A 21,240-nucleotide genomic window follows, 5' to 3' on the forward strand; every position below is an offset into this window, starting at 1 on the left:
AGGGTTTTTTTTTTTTTTCTTGAAAAATATGTAATGATTTGTTTTGGCAGGGGGGAGCTGAGAGTGGTGAGAGGAAGGATGGGTAGGCACTATGTTAAAACTGCAATTATATATAGATGCTAGAAGAGTTAAGTGTAGATAACCACAGTTCCACTTTCAATGAAGCAAAATATCCCTAGAAGTGATCTAATTTAAAAACCAACCCCTCTGATTGTAAGATTAAAAGCAGAAGCCCAGAGAAGTTAAAAAGCTTTCCCAGAATCATCCGGTGAGGTCCCAAGTCTCCTAATTATTGATCCAGAATTCCTTCCACATCTTTATTCTGTTTCATGGCCTTAAAACAGATGACAGACCAGATGAAACCAACTGGACTAGAGAAACAGAGCATTATAATAATGATAGACCATCATGGTGTTATCATCTGGTGCTCTTCCTTCTGGACAGAGATGAACCCTCAGGCAGAACAGACCCCACGCCATTCATTGCTACCTGGCAACCTGGAATCTCTACCTCAGGCCTAGCCTGCCCGCTTACATCTTCCTTCATTGACTAGAAGGTACAGGTTCCCTCAAGTGTATTCATCCTGGCAGCAAAGAATGTAAAAAGAAAACTGTCCTTTCCCATACACATTTGGAAATTACATGCATAAAACCACCAGGCAGAAATAAAATAGACAAGTCAAATTTTTCATCCGGGATTTGGCAGCTTTGCTGAGCATTCAACATCATGGTTAAAAACATTGCCATATTACTTGCAAGACAAGGAATTACACATTAAACATCATTAAACATATCGCTCTTCTGTTGCAGAGGGAGAGAGGGCATTTTCCAGGGCTGCTGCCAGATGACAGGAGTGTCACAGCCTGCCCCATCCCCAACCTGCCTCTGAGACTGGTTAAAAAGCAAGAATGAGAGGGAATTATTGGTAGAGGACTAAGTAATCTCAACTGGAGAACTAGCTATAGAAACCCTGAAGCACGGTGTAAAGCAGTCCATATATTCTTTCCAAATGACTTAGAAAGAGAGGAAAGCAGGCTTTAAAAGAAAATGTAGCTAATTATAACTTACCATTCCCTTGGAAAATGGACATTATATTTCTCTCTTTTACTCCCTTAGTGTGCACATTTGCAGATGCTCTTGCTCAGCATCCTTGCTCAGCATCCTCTGGAGCTCAGTCATCCCCTGACTCAAGCTGTAAGCTTCAGAAGGTGAGGACCCCAGCATGATCCTTCCCCTCTCAGGCATTTGGGATCAGCCTTGGGCTCCATGCTAGCCAATCTGCGTATTCCATTCCTCCAACCTAGTTACTGGTTTTCAGATGGACATGGGACCCAAATGCATCACATGTAATTCAGGAATATGGATGGAATTAGTAGGAAACAAAAGTTGAGCTTGCAGGCTATGTGAAGAGAAAAGACGGGGACTTCAAGTGAAAAGAAATTACCTGAGAATGAAATCAGGGAAGTGCAAAGCCAAGTGAAAAGATCAGGAGAGAATGAGAGGCAACGTCCTGATGAAAGAGACTTACAGGTTTCTTGTTGGCCATACTGATATAGGAATTCTGAAGCTATGTTGGGTGTATTGTAGGACTGCAAAAAATGAAGCAAACACGCAATGCTATTGGGAACCATGGTCCGTGGTGTGGGAGAAGGCATACACAAATAAGTAATGGGGAAAAGGAGAAGAGAACTCTGTGGTGGGAAATTAGAATTATGGGTCTTGGTGTGAATTTTACTTTTTACTTTTCTAACTCTGCCCATAGACAAGATACCCCAGTGGCGATGAGCCAGTAGCAATGAGCACAATAAGTGCTCAGGACTTGGCTTTAATAATATCTCTCTGCCACACACACTAAAAGGAACCAGGTTTGAGTAAATGACTGATTCCAGGAGTGTTAGTCAACTTTCTGTCATGTGGAAAAATACTGTATTAGCTCTCTGTCATTGTGACAACAATACCTGACATAAGTAACTTATGAAGAGGAAGTTTTTATTTGGCTCACAGTTTCAGAGGTTTAAGTCCTTGGTCACTTGGCCCTGTGGTAGCACAGTATATCATGCTGGGAGTGCACGGTGGAGGATGCCTATTCACCACATCATGGCCAGAAAGCAAAAAGAGAAGAGGAGGGGTTAGGCCCCAATGTCTCCCTCAAAGGCATCCCCCAGTCATCTAACTTCCTTCCGTTAGGCCCCACCTCCTAAAGGTTCCATGGGCCAGGGACCAAGCCTTCAATACATGAGCCTTTAGAGGACAGGCCATATTCAAACTATAACACAGGGAGAGAGTAAGGAAAGTAGGAGATGCTTCTGGAACACTTATTTGAGCCAAAAACCAAGGAAGTGTTCAAAGACAAAAGAACACTGGAGCCATCTTGTTGGGGCTCTCAGTGAACAAAATTAAAACAATTTAAGCATCAAAACCTACAATGATCACAAAAATTTTTGACAGATCAAATAAAAATAATGATACCTTTAAGTATATAATAGAAAGAGGTTAGGGTAAAGATTGCTACAGAAGGATACCAGAAAAGCAAAATGGTTCCTGATTTCAAATACGAAATCTATTGCCAAAGAGTTAGTTTTGAAAAGTCATTATATTCATGAATAAAATCACCATTTTATAACCCCTAGGTGAAATAACAGATTAAGATAGAGATCATCAATGGATGTTAAAAGTATTGGGAGACAGATTCAGGAGAACAGATGTTCACATGGTCTTGGATTATTTATTAATTACAAACAGAAATAAGTGTATTTACAATGGTGAGATCCAGCAGAGACCACCTTGGCCAAGTGATCAAGTTTAGTATTTCCATAAGGGGACAAATTGACATCCTCTGCCTCCTGATGGCATACCACAGAAAATACCACATCATCTCTGCACTGTTCTTGCTGGTTCTAAGCACAAAGGGCAGAATCCAACAAGTTCAGAATATGGAGTACTCTGCAAGGCACTTGGTCTGAATTCTTCAAAATCACCCTTAATAGCCAGGCACGATAACATAATCCCAGAAGCTTGGGAGGCTGAGACAGAAGGATCGTGAGTTCAGCAACAGTGAGGCGCTAAGCAACTCATTGAGACCCTGTCTCTAAATAAAGTGAAAAATAGGGCTGGGGATGTGGCTGAGAGGTTGAGTACCCCTGAGTTCAATCCCCGGTACACCCCACTCCCTTAATGACAACAACCAAAAGGGCAGATGACTAAGAAATAACAAACCAACACTAAACCTAACACATGAATCTTTATTAAGCCCTGGATTTCAAAATACGTTATGGAGGATCTTTGGAAGATAGTTGGAAAATTTTGAGTATGGGCTTACTCAATCTTTAAATGTACACACACACACATATGGACGTATTTATACATATATGCATTTTTTAGATGAACATACCATCTACCAAAACAGTCATAGTAAATTTCAATCTTGATGATGTTTAAAGCACACAAGAAAACATGACTTTGACTCACCTCCCCAGTGGCATAAAAGTCATTATTTTCATACTCAGGAAACAACTGGAAAAACTGAACTAGTGCACTGCAAAAAGAGGAACAACAAATACACAATTGAAAATGGAATCAGAATCATTTCAGGTGATGCCACCAAAACTAACTCTTTGGCAATAGGTTTCACATTTGAAATCAGGCACCAGTCTGCTTTTCAAAGACTCATGGACATAATAACACTGCATTCTATGTGGATGGTTAGAAAATAAATACGTATGGGCTTACATTGCAATACTAAGAAGTTTGGACAGTGGACATCAAAACTTTGGGCACGTTTCCAAATCTCTGGGTTACCACTTTGGATCACCTGGCTTGAGGGGACCTTGATCCAAGGACATTAGGCTTTCATCTATTACTTAACATTCTTATGCAAACCTTAGGATTCCATTAACTCAGGTTTGAGGAGAGGTATGGGAATCTTAGTTCCTTACAAGCCCCCACTGTGAGAGGCCCTAAATATTTCTAATAGAGCTCCCAGAATTTTCTAGTTTTAATAACCAAAAAATCAGAAAAGCTGTAAAAGGACCATAATTTAAAGGGAAACCAGCAAATGACCACAAGTATCGAAATAAATGAACAGTGGCCTCTGAGCTCAAAAAAAAAGAAAAATCATATTTCCTAAAGAGTGCCAGCAGCCACAGAAATGAACAACATGAAACAGAGTTAAGTCGACTCAAGGAATTATTTCAAAAGAAGCAAGAAAAGGGGAGATGTTTGAATGATTTCCTACTTGACTAAAATCTTCCCCAAAAGGAGGGGAAAACTCGTGACACTCAGATATTTTATGAATGTTCTGACCCAAATTGCAATGCCTGAGATGCTGGGGACAGCTTCTGTCCCAGCTTCCTGAGAGACTGAAAGCCATGAGCCATACAGGGAAAATGAAAGGCAAGGAGACTCTAGGGAGGGAGGAAAGGGAGAGAGTTCGAGGGTTACCGAGGCAAAATTGGGTCATTACAACCACTATGATCTTGGCTATACTTAATTTTCAAAGGCTCCATAAAAATTCAGCATGAGCCACTAGTGCAGAGTTTTGGTGTTATTTCTCTATTTATAATTTATAGTGGCCTCTGTAGCAACTCAATCTGGGAAGCTGCAATTTTATGGCCTCCATGTTAGTACTGACAATAAACTGGCTTTAGAGCAGGGATAAAAATAGGAGTTCATCCTCCACCCTTCCCTCTCCAACCTTCAGGCTAAAAACTGCTTTCCATGCTCTCTTCCTGATTCTTGGAATGGCAACAGACAATGGAACAGAGTAAATCTCAAATAAGCCTTTTGCTTGAGTTGAGAGCTTGCTTCCTTGTGGTGCTGGCTAGAGAGTTGTTAGGATTGCCAGATTTAGCAAGTAAAAAATATAATATGTCCAATTCAATTTGAAGTTCAGATAAATAAAAAAAACAATGTTTCAGTATAATTGTGTTCAAATATTGCCTGGATTATACTTACATGAAAAATTATTCACCACTTACCTGAAATTCAAATTTAACTGGGCATTCTAGGTCTCATCTGGAAATCTCAAGTGAAGGAGCTAATCTCTGAGAGTTTTAATTTCGCCATTAGAAGTTTTTTAATTAACTGCTTTTTTTTTAAGTGAGCCCTTGATAAAGTGAGCCCTTCACTCTTAAGTGGGAGTGAAGAATGGAAAAGGTAGATTTAGTAAAAAGCTATATGCAATTGCTTATTTAACTGTATTTTTACTCAGGGATATTCTTATTACATGGTGAGGGTCTGCTTAAAAATAGATTCTAGAAAATGTCTGTATAAACATACAGATTTGAGAGACAGAAATGCTAAAATATACATAACACACACGTGTGTGTGCATGCACACATGTGCTCCATGCATTTATTCAGGTGGAATTATGTGGCACAGAAAACATGCATCTGCTATGGGATTCCATTTTGCAACCTTACTTGTCTAATAAATAGAATCTTAGCTAAAGGCTATCTGCTGGCAGAAAGATATATTAAAGGACAATAAAGAGAAACAGAGATTGCAAGGAAAGATGACCAGGAGAAAATTACTCCTTTGATAAGTTTTTTGAAAAGGGAAGTTGGTGTATGCAGAGTAGAGAAAGTGAAACGATCAAGCACTATAGACCTAAAGAGAGCGCAGGAATCTGGTCAGTTCTGGTGGAGCCACAGCATAATACATACAAATGACATTCAGAAAGATTGAGGTTCTGATCATCTAAGTGGGAACATCATCCTCACTAAAGCCAAGCAGGAGTTGTGACAGCCACTGACAGTGGACAGAAATCAACTCAGCAAGGAGAATTGTGGCTGTGTAGTGGTGCTGGAGAACACAAGAGCAGCCTCTTCTCATTTATTTTACACCCAGGGTGACCTTGCTGGGATCCTCTCCCTCCTGCATGGATCACAGTGTCTTCTTTCATATATGAAACCTGCTTCATGGCGGCATTGCTGGGAATTTTCGTGTGGCCAATCAGAGCATTTCCCATCAGAAAGCAACATGGTGGGCAGAACAGCAGCAGCACATCCACTTGGCTGCCAAGGTGACTTCAGGCACCCTACTAGACTGCACAACAGGAGGGCAAGGGCTGCTGCTGCATCGCCTGCACCCAGAACAGTGTCCTGCAGACAGTGTGTGCTGCAGACAGTGTGTGTTCCCGGATGGAGAGCAGCATAACACTGGCCACTATATCCAAGTGCAAGTGAGCAAATGTATTACGTTTTGATGATTTTATTTTTTTCTAAGCCAGAGAAGCACTAAGGCTCTCTAGCACATTCCAAATAGTGAAAACAGAGAGAGAGAGAGAGAGAGAGAGAGAGAGAGAGAGAGAGAGAGAGAGAATCCTAACACTTTGTTACTGAAAAAGTTTTATTTGCAAACAAACACACACAAAAGATGCGCAACATCAAAGTGAATAGTAAATACCTCTTTGGGAGGCTACTCCTTCCAGGCACACACTGTTAATAGGAAAAAGGAAAGGGACTTTCAGAAGAAGGAAAGATAGTCTTCAAAGGGAGAGGAAGAAAGGTCTACTCTAAACCCTCAGTAGCCCATTTACAGGTTTCAAAGCGACCTTCTTATTCCCAGTACCCATCTGGAGAGCTGGACAGAAGAATGTAGGCACAAAAGGAAACAAATAGTGTAAACTATAAAGGAAACAGCTGAAATCAGTTTTCTGCACTACTCTTGATTAGCTATTTTCCAGTTCTAAGAGCCTGAAGCAAAAACGAACTAAAACAGCTATAAACAATGGATGCTTTGAAATAGGTTCTCTTTACATGTCATGCAAGTGGAGATGTACCACATGTCAGCAGTAAAGATCCACACGGAGGGTACTGGAAGCTGGGAGCTTCTTCTGGGAAGGGGAGGGAGGGGGATTTTGCAATGCTGTGTCTTCCAAGGGACTGACACATTTCTTTAATACAGAACCTCAGCCCTCAGGGTGTTTGCTAGTTAAACAATTGAGCTTGTTTGGATTTAAGCCAGAAGGGGTTGGAGTGGGGTGGGGGGTGAAGAGTAGGTTCCTATCAGAAGAATGAAAGCTCCAGAGCAGGGCGCTGGAGGAGACTTCTGAGGGCAGGAGGAGAGAGTGTCTGTGGAGGGAGGAGAGAGTTTTCGAACTGGGGTGAGGGAAGGGGGCCATTTGCAAGGACCAGTCACTATGTTCCCAGGATCTACTATACCTGGGAGCAGAGGTGTGGGGACCTAAGAACTCCCGTGGAAATGAGGAAGGGTTAAAATCATAAGATGTGGAAAAGGAAAGTGAAGAAGATGTATTCTTTTCAGGGTCAGCAGAGGAAAAGAAAATTGCCTTTGGGGAAAAGGCCAGGAAGTTTCTTTCTTCCCTCCACTAGCCATCTGCCTTGGGGAGAAAGAAGAGTAAAATGGAAAGGTTTTATCAGAGATCAGAAAACTCTGACTTCTATTAGAGACACTTTCTCTTTGGGAACTGGTGGATTTTGCTCACCAAGTAATTAGCAGCTGGATGGTGGAGGTGGGGTGGGGAAGCACCTAGTGAACTCCCCAGGCCACTAGGGCTCTTTTAATAGATTACCATGATGCAGCAAGTGCTCCCCTAGTGACCTGAAAGGACTCAGAACTTGATCTCAAGGAACAATTTATAGACTGGAAAAATCTGACCAAATAAGAAAGGTCGCTTACAATTTTTTTTAATGTGCTAAAAATAGCTATAATAGATGTGAGTAAGAAAAAGGAAGAAACTCTATGTGCACTGTTTAATCAAGCTAACAACTTTATATTTCCCCTCTCCTCTTTTTAAAGCAAAATAAACATTTTGTAAAAGGAAGGGGAAAAGGAAGAACGAGCTAATAAGCTGTTCAGCCTGAAAAAATCATGAGGGAGAAGCAAGAGAGTAAAAACAAATGTGTATAAAGGAGAGATCCTGGGAAATAAGACCCACCCCCGCAAAAAAAAAAAAAAAAAAAAACAATTCTCGAAGAAGATGCTATTTCCTAGTAAATGCAAAGTTAAAATATAATTTTTGGAAAAAAAACTTTAAGGCATTGGTTGAAAGGTTTAAAAAAAATCTTTGGTTGAAAAATTCTGACTCTTAAAGGATTTTTTTTTAAAGATTGGTATTTATTTTATTCATTTACTTTTATGCAGCGCTGAGAATCAAACACAGTGCCTCATATATGCCAGGCAAGTGCATCATTTCTGAGCTCTTTATGTTCTCTGCTGGCCAATTATGCAATTATCAGTGATGAGGTAAGAACAGAAAAAAAAAGAAAAGACTACAAGTGTGCACATGTGTGTGTGTGTGAGTGTGTGCGGCCCTGGGTAGAAATTCTCCCAATCTTTCAGAAATTGGACAATAAGGACCCATCAATAATAATTCCAGCACTGGAAGGGGTTTTCCTGTTGAGATAGAAAAATGCTTGGTCTGAAGAGGTCCAGAGAAAGCCTACACATCTTACCTGTACAAATTGTGGGCCACATCATCCTCGTTGACAGCATATCCCTGGGAATTATTGGTAAAACTGAAGCCAGTGCCCACCTGAAGAGGGAACAGATCAGCAGGTGAGCAGGCAGACACACACTCCCTTCGGATCTTCAGGTGGAACCTGCGCTGGGGGCAACCTTACTTACTCCACAGGCCAAGCCTCTGACTTCAGGTTTTTGCCATCACCTAAGTATGTTGGCTGTTCTCACAAGGGCACACTGGTTTCACTCATCTCCCACCCCAAACACAACAGCAGCAGGAGCCTTGCCCTGGGGTCCACCCTTGGGGGATGGGCTGTCCCAATTCCTCAGAGGGGACCTGCCCTTCATCTTTCTTTGTCCAGCCACAGTATCAGAAGATCCAAAGCAGTCTCCTTTCCCTGAAGGGTGTGCAGCTCTGTCCTGCCGAGAAGGAGCTCTCTGGCTGGAGAAAGAAGAGAACTGGATGTGTTTTCTTCTTCTTTTCTTAATTTGTGATAAATACGGCCATCACTCCATCTCATTTTCAGTAGGTGAGTTTTAAAATAATTAAGACTAAATCTAAACCAATATTGTCTCTGCCTAAGATTTCATAGACAACTGAGCTATCAATCAAAAGAAGAAGCTACAAGTGAATTTGTGTCAATAATTTGTGTAGGAACACACTCCCCACTAGCTGCAAAGATGTTTTTATTTATCCCGCTGCCCCCAAACACCCAACACATTTAAATCACCTCCTGTTTAAATATGTAATTATAGACTAAGGAAAAGGATGGCTGACAAAGGATCAAGGACAAGTGTGTTGACTTTTATTTTTCTTCCTAATTGTTTTCTCCTTGGACCCTCTGAAAAGAGAGAAATGTTTTGAGATTTTAGTAAGGGGGTAAAGACACTCTGAACCAGAACCAGACCCTGAGCCACTGTCCTATTTTATAGTTTATTGAAACCAATTTCAGAAAACTTCTAAAGAAGAATACCCATTTTTGTCCCCAAATGAGGCATACTGCTTCTCCTGATAAGGGAAGGAGACTAGTTTGGGCTTTATTTATCTAGAACTCTATAGGACAGATTAGGAATTCTGATACTAAACAATAACCTATACAGGAGCATCCTATACCATCCAAAAAAAGACACTAACCCCTGATCCTCAACAGTAAAAACCAGTGAACAAGATGTTTCCTGGGATTCAAAACTAGAAAAGAGAGCAAGAAAAATTCCCCAACTCTGATTATGACAAAACATGCTATAAATCTCAAAATAAATTTCATTTTTATAGATTAAATTCTATTTTATTTATTTATTTATCTTAGTTACAGATGGACACAATATCTTTTATTTTATCTATTTGTTTATCTGGTGCTGAGAATCAAACCCAGTGCCTCACACGTGCTAGGCAAGCACTCAAACACTGAACCACACAACCCCAGCCCTAAATTCTACTTTAAAAAGAAAAAATATCTCTAATGTTTAAAATGACAGTCATGCATTGCTTAATGATGGGGGTACATCCTGAGAAATAATGTATCCTTAGGTGAATTCATTGTTGTGGGAACACCCCAGAGTATACTTACACAAATCTAGAAGTTGTAGCTTACTACACACATGGGCTAAAGGTTGTGTGTATGTGTGTGCACTATACACACGTACATATGTATGTATAAAAACACAAGTGTATATAGTATATATTTATACCACATCCCTTGCTCCTAAACTACAAACCTATATAACATGTTACTGTACTGAATGTGACGGGCAATTATAACATAATGGTCAGAATCTGTGTGTCTAAAAATACCTAAACATGAAAAAGGTAAAAATACTATAGTGGTAGTAATTTTTCAGCTCCGTTAAAATCTGAGGGGACCACTGTCACATATGTGGCCCATTGTTGACTGAAGCACTATTATGCACATGACTAAATTTAATAAAAAGTAAAAAAGACAAGAGAGGCCAGCACAGAGACACTTCATAGACACAGACATTTCATTCACAAGTGGCATTGTACTCACCGGATTATCCATATAAAGCATGGACAAGGTGGTGGTCCAAGGGAAGTTTCTGGGCAGGACTGTTAAAACAGAGGAGGGGTCTGAGTCTGAGTTGCTAACAGAATATACCATGTAAGGCCCTGCTGTGGCCAGGAGTCCAGCACCCCCCTCCCCCAGGAACACTGGGTGTGCCTCTGACACTGTATCACACTCTCACAGTGGGGACCTGGCCCCAGTGCCCTGACCTCCTCTCCTCTCTTTTCTTTTTCTACCTAGAAGGATTCTACATCTAAGACGAAGCTTGAATACAGAACCCGGTACAACTGGGCCATGAGGAAATACCCAGGGACCACCCATGTGATAATTCCCATCTGTCCAGTCCTATAAATCATCCTTAACAGTCCAATCCTCTTGAATTCTCTTCTGCCCACCCAAGACCAGGGAGAACGACAATTTCAACAAGCACAGAAGCTTTTTATGAGTCACAAGTGGGTTCATACTCTGAATTCTGACCCAGGGAAAGTAAACCATCTCTCCAAAATAAGACAATGACCTGGAGATGAGCCTGGGTGACAGATGTTGCTTGTTCTCCATCCTTCCTCCACCACAGCATCCTGCTTCCAAGGTAACAGGTCGTTTAAGTGACTGGAACCATAAGGTGTTCAGTTTGTGTGAATAATCCCCCCATTAGGCCCATGCAAAAGAGCTCTCCCAAACGATAATAAATACCAACTGTTTCTGCAAGCCGAGAATGCTTGAGTCAGCCAGCAGAGCTCTGAGAAAAGAGCTTAGAACCTTTCACCCAAATTTCAAGGGAGAAAGAAGGCCAGTCAGGACACTCACCCCAGTGGCTCCTCCTTGGACAGGCATTGCCAGAGAGCTGTGTTTTTATAATCTGGAGCTGTTAAAACTATTCCAAGTGACTCAGTGTCTACCCTAAGTTAGTTCTGGATTAGATATAAGGCCCTGATGAAGGATTCTCCATGGGAGACACAGTTCAAGCCACACTTACCAGTCATATTACGTGTGATGACATAAGGTCCATGTTCCACAAAGAGTCCAAACATGGATGAGCCTCCCGGCCCGCCCTGCAGCCACAGAACTACTGGAGCAGTCGCTGGTTGTACCTAGAAGGAACGGAGAAGCTGGTGACCACACAGAACACTCACCAAGGCTGCAGAAAGCCTGTGTGTCTTCCACGTCTTGACTACATCCCATTAAATCTTTCCAGACCCCAATGAACACATTTCAGCCATGAACGAGGAACTGGTCATCTCTTGTTTTGCATTAGTACTTGCCACGTATGATGGTATCCTCTTCTCTTGCAAAGAGATAGAAACCACCCTGAATGTGGAGGTCTTGCTGCTAAACACTTAGCACTCTGCCTGGAATCTGGATTTATTTTTGCAGCTGTTTGAGTTGGGGCTAGGCGGGCATTCCATTGGACCTGCATATTCCCAACACAGGCACAGCAAAGAATCCAATCTCGAGGATGGTCTCCCCCATAACTGAAAGCCCAAACTGCCAGGGATTAGAGCAACTTCATCTCAACATGGGAGAAACTGAGGAGCTGTGGACAGGCCAGGAGTCACTCAACCAATGGAAAGAGCAATAACAAACCCCAAGCAAGGAATGGGTTTATTTAGGACGTAAGAGACATGAATTAGAAAGGGCCATGGGCAGAACCTGGATGTTGACCATCAGGAACTGGTAGTGGTGTCGATGCCATCAGCTTCAATGGCAGAGGGATTTTCTATTCTTTGACTCAACATATATTTACTGAGCACCTAATACGGGACAGGGTATAGGAGCTAGGAACCTGATCAAGCAGTGAGTGACAACAGAAGATTCTGCATTCTTTTGGCGCTTACAGTTTTGTGGGGAATGAAGACAGAAAATAAAAAAGGAAAAAAAAATAAATCCCATGATTAAGGATTGTGAAAAGAATATCAGGGTGATATAAAGAGGATCCCTGAGGGCTGGGAAGGACCTGGGCTCAGGGAAGACCTGAGTCCTGGATGGAGACCTGGAGGCGGAGGAGGATCCAACCACAACAGAGCTGGGAGCAGAGCTGCAGCTGGAGAGAGAAGAGGTTGGGGGTGGGGGAGGCTCCCAGTGGAAAAGAACTGGATGCAGAGGGTCACGTGGCCCTAACGTGAGTCCTCCACAGCCTGGGCTCTACAGGGCTCAAGCAGCACCCAAAAGTGGGTCTTTATTTGATGTCCTGGTTCTCTAGATGTTTGGTCCCCAAGGCATGCCAAACAAGGACCCGACTGGAATGAGATAAATCCTGCATCCTCCTATGTAGCCCAGCCCAAACCGACCAAGGCCAGTTCCACTGAATTGGAGCAGGGAGCTCCCTCTGTCTGGAGGATGTGAGGAGGCTTGACTAACTCAGGAGGAGACTGGGATGCCATCCAAGAACCCGGAGGAAGAGCTGATGGGACTGAGTTCTAACTGCAGTGATTGAGGGCACACAGGCACTTCTCCAATCACCAAAAGTGTGATGATGTAGGCTCCTGCAGCGCTCTAGAAAGGGGTCCTGAGGGTCTTGCTGGGACAGAGTGCTGGTTGGCACAGCCATGAGCTGGAGAAGAGCCCCTGGGGCCCACTCCCAAGCACGATGGATTAAGTGACATCATCAAAGCCCTTGGACAATGCCTTAATGTACAGTGAAAGCACAATAAGTGAAAATGATTGTTATAATTAAAGAAACAGGCAGACATAGTAGAAGCTGGAGTCAGCCTGGGACCTCTGACCAGCATAGCTGTAACTACAGGAACCAACTCTATATAACAGATAAATGTGTGCGCTCCTGCCGCAAAATGATTAGATGTCAACCTGGGCTTCACTATCAGCAAGCTGGGTGATTTGGGGTGAGTTGCCTAAGCTCTCTGGATCTCAGTTTCCTCACCTGAAACATGGGGAGTCAATCATAATACTTACAACAAATGCCTGGCTATTGGGAGAATTGAATGAATTCCTTTTCATAAAGCCCTGCAAGTGGCACCAGGCATGTGTTCTATAAATGCTAGCTACTGCTGTGATGGAAAAATACTAGGGATTCAGGAACAGTTTGAACACAAACCATCTATAAATGGAAGAATAGGAAAGTGTGTTGTTTGGTTGGTTTTCCTTGGTCCACATCTTTCCTGGTCAGCAGGAAAAATAACATGAAATACAGCTCTTCATTTTTTTTTTTTAACAGGGAAGCAAAGCGAGCCATGGAATTTGGAGCCAGGCAGATTGTGGCTCTACTTGGCCACACAAGAGCTAAGATATCCTGGCCCTCCGCTTCTTCAGGCCTCAGTTTCCTTATCTGTCAAATGGGCATAGCGCCTACCTCACAGGCTTGCCCAGATGCTCTGATGAGAAGAGGTACGAGCAATGATACCATAAACTCTAATGTGATAAATAAGTAGAATGAGCTCTGCCCCAACGTACCTGAACACCTGCTATGGGTTTTGTTTGAACATGTGGTATCTTTTTCCTCTCAGACCCTCTGTCTTCCTATTTAATAGCTATTTAATATTTAAACTCAGTCCCATCAGCTCTTCCTCCAATACACTCACTGAGACCGACTTCTACTTGTATTCACTCAGTAGGAGTACATTATCTATTTCAAAAGTTAGGTAAAGCATAGGACCTGGAAGGAAGCCGTCCCTGATCTTCCCCAGCCTCCCAGCTATGTTCGATGCTTCAGGTCCACTGATTCCAGGGCATGTCCAGCCTCCACCTTCTTCCTTATGTCCCAGGGAAATCCCAAAGGCCCCAGTAAGCTGGGCCTCACATGAAAATAACTGGGAGAGCTTTTAAGAAATACTTCTGCCTAGACTCAAACCCCAGAGTTTGCAATTCCCTTGGCCAGGAGTGGGGCAGGCACCCTCAGTCTTTCTCAGAAGCCCCCGCAATGGCTCTCAGGGCAGGGCTGAGCATCTGTGAGCTGGATGTGTGCCAGAAACTTCTGGTCTCCACTGGTCCTCTCCTATCCTCCACCCTGTTCTTCCCTGGCTTCCCGTGACCCTTCCTGTGACCTGGCACAATGAAAGGAACCTCTGGACTTTCAGAAAAAATAACCTGACCCTGAGAGGCCACACTACAAAGTCAAGTCAAACACCTCAGTGCCAAACAACTTTCTTATGCAACTGTGAAGCCCAGGACACTGCATTCTTGAAATGCTTAAATAATAAGAGATCTGCACACACCTCCAACCTCAGCTGACCTGGCTCCTCAGTGTACTTTCCTGAAGGAGGTGACTGAGGCTCAACAACCCTTGAAGAAACTGTTTTTAAAGAAAACCTCACACATACATCTTTGAACCAACCAGCCTGTGAATGAATATTGCCCTGACCTGGGATGGAACACAAAAGTCAGATGCCTGAAAATAAAGGTGTACACATTTAATGCCAAATACCCAAGAGTGAGTGGATTCATGCAGACTTTTATAATATAATGTGGCATCATAACATCATGATACATAATATTATGTCCACAGTGATGGCATGGAATTAACATGTGGTAGTCTTTAAAATAAATAAATCCGGTTCTCAATTGTAAGAATGCAGCCCATCTCCCATGCCCTAACCCTTATTCAGGCAAACATAAAAGTAAATGAAGAACAAAACCATATTGCAAAAGTCTGGGATCAAATGAAACAAGAAGTAACTACTTTAATTTGTATCACAGTGATACAAATTCAGAACTTTAAAAATATTCATTATACTGAAGCTATGATTCAGGGTCCATGAAATAAAAGAATGGGTTCATTTATTGTTTTCAAAAGCTTTAAAAGTTTTCCTTAAAAATTTCCATCTTGCAAAAAGAGACCACTTATTTTTTTCTTTTGGTACCAGGGATTGAACCAAGGGGTGCTTTACCACTGAGCCACATCCCAGTCCTATTTAAATTATTTTTCAGGTTTTTTGAACAGGGTCTTGCTAAGTTACTGAGGCTGGCTTTGAACTTGCAATCTTCCTGCCTCGGCCTCCCAAGTGGCTGGGATTACCAGCAGGTGCCACGGTGCCTGGCAAGAGTACTTATTCTTAACTAAAGCTTTTTTTTTTTTTTTCAATTAGGGGTATTTAATCCCCCTCCCCCACCAATCTTACCCACTAAGGATGATCCTGGAGAGGTTTACTCTCCTGGGTATTTCCCTGTGCTCCCCATGCCATTGTATATGTATCTTGTAGCTCTTATATATGCAACATACATAATTTTTTATTGTTTTCAAAAGCTTTAAAAGTTTTCCTTAAAATCTGTCCCTTGCTTCTCGGGGTGGATATGTCTCCCTTGGTTAGGAGGCCTCGTCTTATCCAACATCAGATCCTCTTTCAAAAAAAGGATCAGGCTCTACCTAAACTGGTATATTTCCTGTGTTCACTTAACAACATGCTATGGACATCTCTTCACAGAAGCACACATATTATCAGTTGGCTGACCAGCATCACACTTGATCAATTTACCACAATGTACTAATTCATTTAACATGTAACACCAACAACTCATAGGACATGGTCTAGGGCTGTGAGTGCAGACCAATTCCTACTCACAGTCAGTTAGAATATTTAATGGTTAAGAACATAGATTCTGGAGCCAGACTTCCAGGATTGAAATTCTAACTAAGTTATTTCACAGTTGTGTGTGTGCTTGGGCAAGTTACTTAGCTTCTCTGTGTCTCAGTGTCCTCTGCTTGCAAATATGGATAATAATAATGTCTCTCTCATAAGATGACTATGCATATTTAAACAGTAGTTGTATGCATAGCACTGAGAACAATACTGAGTGCATCTTTTATATGTTATATCTGATTATTTTTTCTGGTGGGGTGGCAGTAACTAACTAGATGGATAGGTGATACGAAAGAGTAATGAGTACTCAAAGAGGGTCTTTGAGAATGAGGTTACATTTGAGCTAAGACTTGAAGGATGCGTGAACCCCCAAAAGTGAACAGTTATATATCATTTAAGAAGAAAATCATCTCTCTATTAATGACTATAGGTTAGAGTACTGTGGCAAGAACTTATGATCAAAAAGAAGGAACAAAGAAATTCTGAGTCTTAAAGAAGGGATAAAGAGACCCTAGGTCTTTAGGTGGAACAACTCTCTAGCAACCTAAGAGGGTGGGCCAGCCAGCAGGGCAAAACTGGACCCTTCCTAGGGAACAAGAAACAGCAGTGGTTTTGCCACCAAAGCCCTTTCAAGTCTCCTGGCGACCCCTGGTGGTCAATTCATGAACCTGGCCACACCTGCCTCAGGGTTTGCTCCAGAATTAACAGCCCTGAAGGAGGCAAATGATTGGGTCTATTAGAACCTCCTGCAGAAGAGAATTTCCCTGCCTCCACGTTAGCAAGTTCTGAAGGACGATAAGAAAATCCACCCTCTGTCTTCATGAACTGTCATTCCAAGGAAGTGATATTCAAAGCAACTGAAGTAGCACCTGTCTATCCCTGGCCTCTCTGGGTAGATATGTCCTCCTTGGCTAGGAGGCCTCATCTTATCCAACATCAGACAGACCCCAGGTCCCACTTTTCCAAGAGAGAAATGGGGAGGCAAAGACAGTGACAGAGAGTAGAGAAAACCTTCTACCCAAAGTGCACACTGTCACTGAAACAGTGAGTTAAGGTATTGCGGTGGGGGCTAAGCACTTGACAACCTCTGTACTTTGAAGTAACACAATTTACACAATAATATGTCACACAGAGGGCCTGATGGGGTGACTTTAGGGAATTGTAGATGCCTCGCCACATGCTAGAGCAATGATTTGGACCAGGAAGTCACTCAAAGCAGATGGGCATTTGTCAGTTCCCAGGGCTGGATGTGCCTGTAAGGACCGACACCTGGTGAGAAGCAACAGCAACTAAACCACTGAGAGACCCAAGTTGAAGTTGCCGCTTAAGATGCACAAGGGCAATTAGTAAATTAATGAGGGCCTTCTTCACACTTCTATATGCAGAGGCTGAACATTTGCTTGGTTTAAGTAACGTGTTCTGTCTTAATTGAAGTCATTAGTACCTCAAGTAAATGTCTTTAAATTCCCCCAAGTATGTTGAAATGGACTCCCACTTTGCCATTCAGATCCCAGTTCTGCTGATACTACGGCTGCCACACACTGATGGTGTTAATCAAGGCAGAGCGTTTATTTAAAGCAATTAGTTTTGTGACTAGAATTGTTAAATAGGTATGTAATGCCATTTTGATTCTACACACATACTCCCAACATATACGAACAACCTGCTTGCTGACGACATCTGTGTTTTTCAAAGGAAACTTACTCGTAGTGTTTGGTGTTGACACTAAGTCTTCCTTCTCTGTGATCATTGCCATTGTCTTATCATATGAAAAATTAACTTTCTCATTTTTTTTTCAGCTGGCTCCTTATGTCATTCCCAAACTCCTGGATTTTCATCAAGCTTTGACCCGTCTCTTCAATTTGAACCAGGTTCCAGCCTGCTGGAATCCTCCCTTCCAACCTCCTCCTGGTTCTCCTACCTGAATCAATCCTTCATGAGGCAGTTACAGGTTCTCTGTGCCTCTCACCAGAAAGATGTGCCTTAGAGGGAATGGTATGGGGTGGGTGGAGAAGAGGTTTTATCTTTGCTTTCTGATGCACAAGAAGAAAATGGCTAAAGAAGTTAGTTACTTTCTTTCTTGTGCTTAATTTTCATTCCCCAAAAGGAATCTGACACACAATGGTTTTTGCAGAGTTCAAATGTACCTATGAATGGAGTGACCTATAACACCATTTGTAGTTATTGTGTTTTGTTTCATATATACTCTGTTCCTCCAGATCCCTGATGCTATAAGAATACAGCAAAGAGAAGATAAATAGGGAAAGCTCTCTAATGGTTTGTTTCATTGCCAAAGGATTTGCAGCCACCTGAGATAGACAAATTTTAAGAAATCTGTCCGAGCCACATTCCATCTTCTAAGAACTGACTCTCCATCAGGGAGAAGGTCCATTAGCCATGTTTATATCACATGACATGGCACCTTAGCTGATAAGTTCAAACTGGGCCCATAACACTGTGCCTCTAGGAGAAGGGCTAGTGAATCCCTGTGGGTTGATTCAAGAACAGGTAAACTGGAAACTGTAGTTTGGCCCATTCAGCCAAATGCCTGGAGAAGCAGAGAAGTTGACCAGCCAAGAGAAGACTGGAGCTCAGATGGGTGATCCTGTGGCTATGGATAAACAGGGCAGAGCCAGAAGTACTGGATGCTCTGGTTCTTGAGGCCTTTCTATTTCCTGGCTCCTTGGGCCGGCCCACTCTGCCCTGGGTGCCACTGAGCAGAAAAGAAAAAATGAGTGGCTAACTCACTTAGGGTCCAATCAGAAGATGGAAACCACATGTAATTTTCACTTTATAATTAAGCATTCATTTTTTTCAGCTGGAAACATCAGCCTTTAATTCTGCTAAGAGTTCCAGTGTTTGCTCTGGTCTCGGTCAGCAGGAGTGTCAGATACCCTGGGGCAAGAGGAGGAGGATCCACCAGCAGTCTTGCTCCTCCTTGAGCCACATCTCAGTGACAGCCAAAGACCAGCATGGAACAGTTCACCATGGAACAGAGGAATTTGACTCTAAAGAAGTATAACTACAGTAGGAAATTAACCATGGGAATGTAAAGAGACCTCTAAAGAATACCCTGGGCTAAGGGGAGAGTGCTCATGGATGGCCATCCCATAAGGAGGGGAGCAGGTTCTTCCCAAGGCTGAGGTCCAGACCTCATTGGAGGAGGCAAGATGCAGCCTAATAAGTAGCTCAGTTCACAGGTCACCTGGCCCAGGGTTGTTCAGGCCTGGTGAGGGGGATGCAGAGAGAGCAGGGCTGTTAGGAGCCTGCTGGCAGGCAGGGCCTGGAGTGCATGTGTCCATGTTGGAAGGGCTACAGCTGGTCAATCACCTAACCAGAACTAGGGCTATCCCCTTGCTGAGGATCTCGGTGGTCTGGGTGCACAGATATAGCAGAGTGTCGCTGGATGTTCCCACACACATACTGCTGCAGACTGGGCAGCCCGGCCAAGAAAAACCAAAACACAGGACTGGGAGGAGGAAGAGAAGCCAACTTCCTCCTGCAGTGTCCCTCCAGCGCCCTCTACTGACAAAGCTTAATATTATATTCAGTGTATAGGGAAAATGGGGAAAATGCTTACAGCTCGGATCTCCTGGAGCAGGTAAGAGGGAGACTTGGAGCCAAGAGGCAAAACAACAACAACACAAACAAGAATGGCCTAGAGTCACCACTCCCAAGGTTCCCATCCCATAGGGGTAGGGAAAAGAGGCTGGCTGCCACAAGATACACCCACAGTCCCAAAGTTCCAGACAAGGGCCTCTATTAGTTATCCAATGCTGCATAATGTCTCTCTAAACCTCAATGTCTTAAGACAAAAATGATGATGTATTATCCCTTATGCTTTCTGTGGCTAAGGTTCTTAGGGATGTCCGGCTGTATGGTTCTGGTTCAGGGTCTCTCATGTGGGCGCAATCAATATATCAGCTTAGGCTGAGGTCATCTGAAAGCTTGACTGGGGCTGGGTGTATCTTTCCCAGTGTTGGGTCTCACTGGGTCTCATTTCTCCTCCATGTAGACTCTTCCAGGTGGCTTCTTTGGTGCCCTCCCATTGTGGTGCTTTGCTTCCCATGGAATGGGATGTAAGAGACCAAGGTACAAACAACACTGCCCTTTATAATATAGCCTGGAAGTCACACACCACCATTTTTGCTGTGCTATAGGAGTCACAAAGTCTAGCCTTGGTTCAATATGGGAGGAGACCACACAAAGGCACATGTACAAAGTATCATTGGGGATGATCTTAGAGGCTGGCAACCACAGAGGCCACAAATCTGAGGCTCGTTCCCTGAAGCCACACTCTGGTTTGGAGTTTTCAGATGTCTTTATGCCTTAGATAGCACACTTAAGTATGTCTCTTAGGCAAGCTCATTTGAACTACGGAGCCATAGAATGTAAGAGATGGGATAGGACCTTAGACTTCAACCAGGTGGAACATCTTAAATGCCCATCCCAAGTTATCCAGCCAGGAATTGCAGACCTGGAATTAGATCTCCGGATCCTAACGTCCCGTTCTCTTTTCCCAGATTCAAGCCCACTGACTAGGTACACTGGACTCACTGTGGGGTGTGTTGGATACACTGATCCCTGGGCCTTCTCTGATCTGCAGCACCAGAATCCCCGATGACAGCAGCTCGGTGAGGGAGTGCTGGCCACTGAGCAGGGACCTATCATGTTTTTCAATCTCCCTATTGTATTTTTCAAGCTCTCAAGGTAGTGTGAATGAGGAGCATTAAATTGGGAATCCCTGTCCTCTACCACGTTGACTGAAGAAGTTCAGACTTCAGAGCAGAGACCACATGACACCACATGGAGGCCCAGCAGGTCCTGAATCCACACCTACCCTCCTGGGACAGGGTGTCCTGCTGGCTCCTGGTGATGGTTTGGAATGTACTCTGCTATCACCAGGAGCATCAGAGCAGTTCCTATGCTCTTCACTGAATTCTTGATTCAAGGTGCTGTGTTGACTTTATCCTGGGCCACCTTGATCTTCCTGGGGTCTGATGAAGCAGGGCTTACCTCCTGATCGGTGGCCCCAGGTGGCTAGCAGCCTCACCAGTCACAGCCCTTTGCAGGCACCAAGCATACCAGGACTGCAGGAACCCTGGCCATTCCTGGGCCAGAGGAGCAAGATGGAGCTTTCAGTAAAGGGGCCTAGGCCTAACTTGGAATGCCTTGAGTTTGGGCTCTGTAACACCTGAGGCAACTAATCTGCCTATCTTGCTTAAATGAGTCCAGATTATCTGTTCCTGTAAGACAAAGTCAAAT

The 21,240-nt window shown here is 43.2% G+C and overlaps 1 protein-coding gene across 2 annotated transcripts in view; it reads right to left on the reverse strand.

Annotated features, from left to right (window-relative positions):
• The window catches only part of Cpvl (carboxypeptidase vitellogenic like), a 132,762-nt gene that overhangs the window by 80,404 nt on the left and 31,118 nt on the right, over nucleotides 1-21,240 (reverse strand). For both annotated transcript variants that reach the window (XM_046426046.2, XM_046426047.2), the window contains exons 5-8: nucleotides 11,421-11,535; nucleotides 10,430-10,488; nucleotides 8,417-8,496; nucleotides 3,468-3,534 (exon numbers count right to left, since the gene is read on the reverse strand). In XM_046426046.2, coding sequence (XP_046282002.1) covers nucleotides 3,468-3,534; nucleotides 8,417-8,496; nucleotides 10,430-10,488; nucleotides 11,421-11,535 — 321 coding nt within the window. The remainder of the gene's footprint in view (nucleotides 1-3,467; nucleotides 3,535-8,416; nucleotides 8,497-10,429; nucleotides 10,489-11,420; nucleotides 11,536-21,240) is intronic.

This window comes from Marmota monax, unplaced genomic scaffold, assembly GCF_021218885.2.
Source record: "Marmota monax isolate L192 unplaced genomic scaffold, Marmota_monax_Labrador192_F-V1.1 WCK01_AAM20220418_F8-fsc00133, whole genome shotgun sequence".
NCBI lineage: Eukaryota > Metazoa > Chordata > Mammalia > Rodentia > Sciuridae > Marmota > Marmota monax.